Source organism: Pterocles gutturalis, unplaced genomic scaffold, assembly GCF_000699245.1.
Source record: "Pterocles gutturalis isolate BGI_N339 unplaced genomic scaffold, ASM69924v1 scaffold25610, whole genome shotgun sequence".
NCBI classification, from domain to species: domain Eukaryota; kingdom Metazoa; phylum Chordata; class Aves; order Pterocliformes; family Pteroclidae; genus Pterocles; species Pterocles gutturalis.
Window position 1 is genome coordinate 8,117 of NW_010139004.1, and position 9,741 is coordinate 17,857.

Consider the following 9,741-nt stretch of genomic DNA (forward strand, 5'->3'; position numbering starts at 1 on the left):
GGTGGCTGTGGCGGTCTGTTTGGGTGCGGCGTGGCAGAGCAGCTTCTGGCTGGCAGACACTTTCAGAGACAAAATGTTGCTCCTGGTATTGTTGGTGTGAATGCATGCGTGCTCGTGGAAGTGTACGCAGATGCAAAGTGCCCTTGTGACTCTGCAGTGACAATTTCCATAGAGGACAGAAAAAGGCTTCCTGGTTTGACTTTTGTCATGGTAATCCTGGCAAGCTCAAAAGGAGTGCTGTCCTTTGAGTTTACTGGCTTAGTGCTAGGTGACTTCTGGTAGAGTTGCAAAAAAATAAAATAAGTGCAAATACCCACACTGTCAGTTTTCCTAATAGCTACCATTTTCATTCACTTTTCTCTAAGCCAGGAATCCACGCTGCCAAAAATGTTACTGACTATGAATGGAGCGAGTCTGCCAACAAACATCTAAAATTGTCTGCTCTCGCTGCTTTTTCCTTCCCCTGACAGTGACCAAAGCGGTTCCTTTCCAGAAGTAATGGAGACTTGGCATCTATGAACTCACAAGTTCACAGGCACACTTCATCTGTTTTCTTCTTGTAAAGCCCATCCAACATGCACTATCTGTATCAAAATGGCTTAAATTTGAAGATTGTTCTGTATGAAGATCTTGGATTCCTTCACAGGGGGAGAAGCTCAGAGTGGGGACTTGGTAACAGGCCTACCTCCAGGAATTTGTATGGTTAAAAGAGAGAATATGTTTCAGATCTAAATTTTTGTTTACAAAGCTTGCAGCTTCTGTTGTCCCATCTTCGGTGGCGTCTGCAATCTGCCCTTTGGGGGTGGAACGGCACATGGTGATGCATCTAGAGCACCTCATGTAAAGGGTTCTTCTCTAGAGTCTGGTAGTACTCGTGGTGGTTTTCTTCCCTTTCCAGCAGGATTTCTGCAGCCTTTCCCTGTAGATGATGACAAATAGTTATTTGTTTTTAGCTAGATCACATTTCATACCACTCTCTCCACCAGTGTCCTGTTTCACAGCCGTAGCGTCCCTTCACTGCGTCACTGGTTTTTTGATACACATACACACTAAATAAGAGTAATACCATAGTTTAGACATGTCCTTGTATTTTGCTTCTGCATTACCAGCTGAAAGCAGCTTCCCCATCTAAGCACGCTTAGCCCAGGATGAGGATTTGAGACACCTGTGTGTGGTTTGATCCTTGCTTCAGGAGCGTGAGAAAGCTGCTCAGTGCCTCAGCTGCTCCCCACCTGTAAGCTGATCACTACCCACAGCAGCCTGTGAGCTTAACAGTGCCAACTGCTTTTTGTTACCTACCTGCCCAGGTTGTATTTGGTTTATTCTTGCTATCCATTCGCAAGTGGATACGATTATAACAGCTTTCAGCGGAGCTGCTTCTCTCGTACAAGACAAGGATGCTCATGTGTTGCCTCTGGAGGTATTTGGTCTAATTATCACAACAGGACTCCAAGCACAAATCTTACAGACGCTCAGAATATCACTGCATCTCCCCACTGGTGGAGCAGCTGCTGTAGTACACTCTGGACTGTGTTGTTTCTTTGTGCAGATGCTGAGCAGCGGTGTTGAACTTGGCTGCCTTCCTGGGTGTGTTTAAACAAGAGGGCATCCGGCTAAAGGGAGTAACAAGTTTAAAGTGAACGTGTCAGCCTGATATGCTGGCAGATGTGTTGTAAACTTGGTCTTTAATCAGCTGTCAGTGTGTACCTGTGGTGACAGCATGACACGGTAAATGTCTAACTCAGGCTTCTGTGTCAGCAGACAACTCTACAGTGGCGGGATGAAGGTAAAAAGCAGTAGTAGGCAAACTGCCAGCTGTTTGTGCCCCCCTCCTTTTCCAGGAGTTGCTGCATCAGTAGTGTAAGGTTGACATCAATGGCTCTGCACTATCCGTCAGACTTTCTCCTAAGAAAACATTCTCTTTGGAAAGGCCCGTTTCCTCCAAGAAGCCCTGGGTTCACTGACCAGCAGCTGCTCTGGCACCTCAGCCGGTTTTGTCCAACACCTCCTGCTCCTGCTATCCCGGCAGCGTGGCTCTGGTTCCTCCTCCCCTCCCCTCTTTTAGCAATGACTTTGTTCCGATGCCCTTTGTGCCTTTCCCACAGCAGTAGCCCCCGCTGCTGGTGCAGGGCAAGGCGAGAGAAAGGCAGCGTGTGACTAGCTGGGAGACTAATCCTGCTGACGCTGACAATAGGGTCTTTCTTTCTCTTCCGCTCTCTGGACCACTGTACAGAATTAGAATTAGCATTAGCGTGGAGGAATGTGTGGGATAAGCCCTGCCTTCGGTAGCGGGGAAGTTGTTTGGCAGGAAGGCTTCAACTTTGAATCCCGTGACTGCCGAGTGTCCTGGTGAGAGCTGCCTTGGTCCCTTGGTGGCAGCCCCTGTTTGATGGAGACAGCTGTCCCGGCCAGGCATTGCTGGCACCAATACAGCCTCCGTGATCTCAGCCTCTAAACTGGCTCTTTGGGTTCCTTAGGGGCCACGGTGGTTTTAATGAGGTCAGAGGTGTTCAGCTCTACACCAGAATACACTGCTCTCAAGCAGTTCTGCTGAGGTTGTTTCATTCATTGCATTTAAATCTCGGGCACATGAGGGGTCTGAAGATACTAGGCTGCATATGAGGGAAGTGGAAACAACAGAAGCCCTTGGGAGGAGGAATCACAACCAGAGAGAGCAGCCGCCGCTGGCTGCCAGGAGGAGAGGAGGAGGGGAGCTGGGGCTGGTCACTAGGGAGGGGGGTTAAGTTGCATGCTTGGACCTGCTGAGCGAAGAGCGGGCTGGATTGCGAGACTGGTGTTTAAAGAGACAGCCATAAAAGCAATTTAATAATGGTCTTCTATGTTCCTGTGTCAAAAACTTCAAAAATAATCTAGGTAATAAAGCTTTTCACCACTGATACGGCAATTCTGTGGGGAGTAAAATTGCTGACCTGTTGCAGTTTGACTCTGGTTTTCTTTGGTTTTGTCCTGGGCAATGTTGCTGGTTTCTGGATTCCCGGTGCTTTAGAAGGAAGTTTCAGTTTCTCAAAGATGAATTTGATTTAAAACAAAACCCAGACAAGTCCTTCAAATGTCAAAGTGTAAAGCTGGTTTTTTTTCTGGAGCACCTGACATTCTCTGGGTTTAAAAATGTCAGAAAGGGTTTAACAGCAGATTCTTGTACTTAAAATAACTCTCTTAAAGGCTCCTCTAGTCTCAGCAGCTTTGCTGGGGGTTGTTCTTAGAGTCTCCTCTTCTCTTGTAGGTTTACCAAGAATCTCTCTCCAGACAAAATCAACCTGAGCACGCTGAAAGGGCAGGGGCAGCTGACCAACCTGGAGCTGGATGAGGAGGTGCTGCAGAATGTGCTGGAGCTGCCCACCTGGCTTGCCATCACTCGGGTCTACTGCAACAAGGCATCGATCAGGGTGAGCAGGGGAGGCTGTGCTCTCGTCCCCCTCACGCAGTTGAGGCTTGCGTTGGCGGCTCTGTTTGTCACTTGGGAATTTCTAATGAAGAATCATGATGTGATTCAATCCACACATCTCCAGCCCTGTGCTTTAGGTCTGGGATTTGCTGATGGAATGCTGTGAGATAGCCACAGCAGGGTTACCAAAGGGCTCTGCCAAACCCTCTGCCCCTGACGGTGGCTGGCAGCAGGTGGTAGAAGATGCTGAGGGAAGCACAGGAAAAGTGTGCTGTGGTCCTTCCTCACCTTCAGGTGACTTGTTATAAGCCAACAGTGAGGTCTTTGTATTTAATAGCCACTGATGAATTTCCAGGAATTTGCCCAGATGCTTTCTGGACCCACTTATTTAACATCCAGGATGTGCGACGGATGGCAAAGAATTTCACGGCTTTTGCTTGTATCAAGCCGGCGTATACTAGTTCTGGTTGATAGCCTCCTGGTACTGTTATTGGAAGAAATAGTGAACAATCATTCCCTGTTCATCTCTTCCATGTTACTTAGTATTTTACAGACCTCTCTGGTCATTCTCTCCCATTTCTCTGCTGTTTTGGTAGCAGAGGAGTTTTCTGTGTCATCCCTCATCCCTGCTGATTTATTTTTTTTTTAATGCAAAAAAAAAAAAAAATCGTATAGACCTGCAACAGGAATAGGAAGCAGAGAGAAATGGAGTGCAGTTCTCTGAAAGCCTCATTATGCTGTGAGGTATTGTAAAAATAAATTGAACTTCAGTCTTAATTGTTGAAAATGCAATTCATTAGAAATGCATGTATAGTGCATGTGAAAAGCTGCACTCTCTGCCCTCGGTCAGCCTTTATGCCCCTGGTTATCCTTTTACATGCATCATCACTGAAATTGTGCGTGCCCTTGCAGTTGCAGTTTTGCACACTGAACTGTTACAAATTCTTCCTCTTTGTGCTTTTTAGAGCAAAAAAAAAAAAAAATTTTTTTTTTAGTTGATATGAAATGCCAGATTGTTTAATCTCAGTTGGTACTAACCATAGTTCCATTACACAAATGTAAAAGTTTTTAGTATACCGAAGAGACTTGCTATAAAAGAGATAACGGTTCTACTCTGCCAAGTGACAATAAAAATGAGCCTGTCTTGCTCATCTGATCTGCTCTGGTTTTAGAGTCAGATCTGCTTAATTTGGTAACAAACATTTGTTCTTCCTCCTACGAGAACTGCAGAATAAGTGTTGCTGTAAGAAAATAAAATGGATCTTCTTGGTTTGTGCACAGTCTTCAAAAGAGTTACCTGATTTGCAGTAACAGCAGCAATTAATTGTAAACTCCTTAAGGACAAGAACATAAAGGAATATGAAAAATCAGAATCTGACTTGCAGGATTTCTGTTACTTGTGATGATATGTGAGATCCAAAAGCTAAGCTTGATTTATAGGTCTAGCAGCTTGAATGTCTTTTCACTTGTCTGTGTGAGCCTGTTTGACTTGGATATGGTGAGACACGATGGATTGTCACTGTGGTCATTTCTCAGGGAAGAACTTTGGGCTCAAATAGTTCCCTGCAATTTCTCAAACTTTCCAGTGTGAAGATAACCCTTGTAACCTCAACTTTATTGTTTCAGATCCAGTGGACAAAACTGAAAACACACCCCATCTGCCTGGTAAGGTTTCCTCTCTTGTTCATTCTTTTTCTTCCTCTGTCTCTTTAGTCTATCCTACTTGAGAAAAATTCTGCAAAGGGAAACGGTGAAGTGTATACTCAAATGTTCACTTGACCTAAATCCTCCAGGCCCTTAGCACACAGGGGAAGGAGAATTCTGAGAATAGTCCTGTTTGGTGATGAGTGACCTCCCATGAGACCCGTTTCACTGCAAGATGGGGCTGGGCTGTGCTCTCAGGGAAGTCCAGGGCAACCTTGTGCCTGGTTTTTGTTGTCTGTTTTCCCCCACTTCTGGGGACTCAGATTACCCAAGGATCCTGGCACTGATGGTGTGACAGCTTAAAACACGTGAGACTCTTGGAGAGGCGTGAGACTCCAGAGCTTGTTTATCCCTGCCCTAGAGCCTCAGACCTAAGGCTGGTAGGCTGAGCCTGAGTCTTGGCTTTGTATTTACTGGTGCCGTGTTCTGTCTTTACAGTACCTGGATAAAGTGGAGGTAGAGATGCGAACATGCGAAGAGCCTCGGCCACCCAACGGACAGTCTCCCATTGCTCTTGCTGCAGGTCAAAGGTCAGACCTCGAGCCCTGAGGTTTCTTTCTGACGTGCTGCTGGGGTGTGGGTGGCCGTTGTTCTCCATGGTTAACCACTGGCCTCTCTGCACTTAGGTTTAAGTGGTTCTAATATTGTTTATGAGCCTCGGAGGCTCTCTGTGTGTAGTCTTAACCTCTACTGGGGCTTTTGTTGTAACAGGTGGTGATTCTGAGGGATCTTCTCTTTGCAGTGAATATGGCTTTGCTGAAAAGGTCGTGGAGGGGATGTTTATTGTTGTCAATTCCATCACCATCAAGATTCACTCCAAGGCCTTTCACGCCTCTTTCGAGCTATGGCAGCTCCAAGGCTACAGTGTCAACCCAAACTGGCAACAGAGCGACTTGCGACTCACCCGCATTACTGATCCGCAGAGAGGAGAGGTAAAGAGTCGTCTTATGTTACCTGTTGTAATGTCACCAAAGAGTGGCACTGGGGCTACCCCGGTCCTCTGGGGTCATCAGGCTGCTGTCTGAGTTCTCATACAGTGACAGTAGGGAGCTTCGGTGAGCTTGGAACGGGGTGGCTGAGAGCTCAGTTGTGTACAGGGCTTTCTCTGAGCTCTTCTAATCTGAGAAAATTAATCTGGAGAAGCTCTGAATGCCCTTGTGGTTTGTCTGGTTTTAAACTGAGTGTGAGAGAGTGGGTTAGATGTTACCTGGGGCATGACTTTGGTTTTGTACTGGGATCACAGAAGAAGAGTGCGTTGAATGATTTTCTGTGGCCTTGTTTCCTTCCACATCTTCTAAGCATTTAGTTTAATCCTTGAAGTTGTTGAAAATCTCAGCATTTTCCTATTTTTCTCCTTCTGGGTAGGTTTTGACGTTCAAAGAGCTCACCTGGCAGACACTTCGGATAGAAGCAGATGCCACTGACAATGGCGATCAGGATCCTGTTACTACTCCTCTGAGACTCATTACCAACCAGGGGAGGATCCAGATCTCTCTCAAGAGAAGGGTGAGAGTTTCCTCCATATTCTGCAGGATACAGTCTCACTGCCTGGTGCAGTCATGATGTGTATTTCCTCCCACGTTCCTCAGCAACCGTTCTTTTCCTTCACAAATGTTAAGCCCATGCTGCTATGTTGCTCAATGATTTCTGTTGGAGGCAGCTGTGTTCTTACCAAATGTCAAAGCAGTTTATATTTCCCAGGGGAGGATAACATGTATGGAACAAGTTTTTAAATCTGTTCAAACATCCCAAGGAGAGCTGTCATCTCTTGACTGGGAGATTAAAGCCTGGTAGCCTTATTTTTAGCTGTCAATTGAAATGTGGTGAAGCGTAGATAAAAAAAGATAGTTAAGCTATCTTTTTTTTTTTTTTCTTAAAACCAGTGGGCAATATGCCTCCTAAGGAGCTTTGACTACTTTCCCTCTCAGAGGAGGTACTGTGGACATCCACCAGCTGAGTTAACTTCCCTTTCAGATGAGTTTCAGAGCAGCATCTCTTGTTTCTGCTACGGCTTCTGTGTATTATGAAGCATGTATGTAAACAGTTGCAATTCTTAAAAGTCCTTGACTCCCCCTTGCTGTTTCAGACCAAAGATTGCAATGTGGTGGCATCTAAGCTGATGTTCCTCCTCGATGACCTGCTCTGGGTGCTGACAGACTCTCAGCTGAAAGCAATGATGAAATATGCGGAGTCTCTGAGTGAAGCCATGGAGAAGTCTGCACAGCAGAGGAAAAGCTTGGCACCAGAGTCTGTACAGGTAAGGGAGTCATGACTTGGATGTTGGTCTACCAGGAAAAAGGAAAAGACAAGGAGATCCACATACATGGATTGTGGGCTGTTGAGTAATGAATTGACCAAAGGAGTTGGATTCATTGCCAAAATAAGCATAAGAGAATGTTCATACATAGTCATGGGCTAGACTCTGATGGCAGGGAAGAAGTGGTGTTAAATCGCATGGCTTTCTGGATTTGGCTGGCACATAGAAACTTGCAGAGGGTCCCACAAGGATTTGATTTGGTAATAAGTGATAAACACGTTCTAGAAGTAATCTTTTCTGTGTCTGAATGACAATCCGCACAGGCCAAAGGGAAGGGACTGGTATAGTAAATTATGACCTAAAACCGTCATGAGCTGTGATGCTCGAGGGAAAAAATTGGCATCCAATTTCACTGCTGTTGTTTGGGTTTATTATTTTCAGCCTAATACATGGAGAGAACTTTTTGCAGTTGTTCTTTAGTTCATGTATAGCTTGGCAGTGTATGAGAACCCTAGAACAGCTGCTTCTGCCAGTAACCTTGAACCTCCAGTACCATTTGGTTTTCAAATTGCTGTGCTGAGTTATTGCTTGATGAATGTCACACAATAAATACATAGGGCAGAGGACAAAAGATGTTTGCAGAGACAAGGATGAAGGAAGAGGAACGGCACTGCTGGCAGTGGCAGCTTTGGGGAAGGAAGACTATGCACATAGGGCAGTGAGGTGACAAGGAGTCTTGGTGTAGAGGAAGCAGAACCACAGACAAAGAGTTTTGCTCAGGAGAGCATAGGAAAGGATACAAATTTCTGGACTCCCAATTCAGTTTCTATAAATTGATGCCTTGCAGTCTGGAAGATTGCATGAGGTTTTTTTATTGCATTATAACCTCTCTTCTTTCTTTGCCCTTTTTTTTTCTTTTTCTGTTAGTTCTTACCAAGCTTGTCTCTTTTTAATAGATCACACCACCTGCTCCAAGTACCCAGCAGTCCTGGTCTCAGCCGTTTGGAGTCAGCCCAAACGCAAGTAGCATTGGTCAGTACTTTGATAAGCATGACATGAAAGAGTCATCATACCACCTCCTCATCTCACGCTTGGATCTGCATATCTGCGATGACAGCCACACTCGAGAGTCAGGTAACTGCGAGAGCAGCATCAGCAGGACACTGCAGGCAGAAAACAGTCATCCAGTGATGAATTTTCTCTCTTGAAGGATACCCTAACACTGTCCATAGTGACAATCGATCTGAAGTGGCAATCAAAGCAATGTTGTTCTGACTTCTCCTGGATCAGGACTTGGATTGCAGAGCTGACCATGTTTTTCTTTGCTCTTTTTTCCACAGGCACTTTGAAGCATGGGGTGCTGGGAGGTGCCATACAGCTGACCTTCAGGAGGATGGCTTTTGACTATTACCCTTTCCACAGGGCAGGTAGGGGAGTGTGTGGCCTTCCAGCTTGAGAAGGGGATAAAAAAGAATTTGAAGAGCAGTGATGCTGTCTGGCTTCAGGCAGGAGTGGAAGAAAGGCTGTACAAAGGACTTGTGACTTAAACCCTCATGGGCAGGGTTAATCTAATTTACCTGTCGGTGGATGACTGACAAGTTCCTGGCAATGCAGAGTACAAAGAGGGGAATAAGTTACTGTCTGTTGTAAAGACATAAAATGGAACTTTTGGATTCCTTTTCAGTTGCTTAAGCTCTGGATCTGGTTCTTACATGTTCCTAATCAATTTGGAAGGGTTATAGAATGTATCCCAGGAGAAAATCTGTTTGTGGTTAACTAAAAGAATCAAGGAAAAGTGAACTTGGCATTCTTCCCAACACCTGAATTTAGAACACTTGCTGGTAGGACCAGCTCTGTGTGTGAAAGCCTGCACTTGTTTCACAAGCACTTAGTATGCTGCATGTTGCATATTCCAGATCTGATATCAATAAAGGGGAATGCTGTACACTTTTGCATACACTTGAGGGGCACAGGAGGGTTGTGTGTATGCAGGAAACTAATTTTTTAAAGCCAGGATGTTTGCTTTCATGCAGGAGATGTCTGCAAGCATTGGGTGAGGTACAGTGAAGCGATGGAAACACGGGGACAGTGGGCAAAGAAGTTGATCAGTGAATTTCAAAACAAGATTGAGAAGCTTTATGAAGAAATGGACCCTGCGTTTGCCAGGACTCCACTCTCCCCCTTCAAAAGGAAACCAGGTAATGGTATTTGCTAAAACTCCTAGTAAAGGAGCAGGTGGTAACAACTCCATCCAGCAATGTCTCTAGTTACCTTTCCGCAGTTTAGCAGGCTGATTTGTTGGTGCAGAAATCCATAGCACACTAAAAATTATAAATATAATGGTAAAGGAAAGTGGCTATCGTACTGGAATAAC

At 45.3% G+C, this 9,741-nt stretch overlaps 1 protein-coding gene across 1 annotated transcript in view; it reads left to right on the top strand.

The window, feature by feature from the left end:
• Positions 1 to 1,930: 1,930 nt before the first annotated feature.
• Positions 1,931 to 9,741, top strand: part of UHRF1BP1 (UHRF1 binding protein 1) — a gene marked incomplete at its 5' end in the record, with an annotated part of 16,801 nt that continues 8,990 nt past the window's right edge. Inside the window, 10 exons of the mRNA XM_010083222.1 lie at positions 1,931 to 1,991; positions 3,245 to 3,407; positions 5,033 to 5,071; positions 5,549 to 5,640; positions 5,853 to 6,042; positions 6,476 to 6,616; positions 7,197 to 7,367; positions 8,324 to 8,501; positions 8,708 to 8,794; positions 9,401 to 9,565. Coding sequence (XP_010081524.1) covers positions 1,931 to 1,991; positions 3,245 to 3,407; positions 5,033 to 5,071; positions 5,549 to 5,640; positions 5,853 to 6,042; positions 6,476 to 6,616; positions 7,197 to 7,367; positions 8,324 to 8,501; positions 8,708 to 8,794; positions 9,401 to 9,565 — 1,287 coding nt within the window. The remainder of the gene's footprint in view (positions 1,992 to 3,244; positions 3,408 to 5,032; positions 5,072 to 5,548; positions 5,641 to 5,852; positions 6,043 to 6,475; positions 6,617 to 7,196; positions 7,368 to 8,323; positions 8,502 to 8,707; positions 8,795 to 9,400; positions 9,566 to 9,741) is intronic.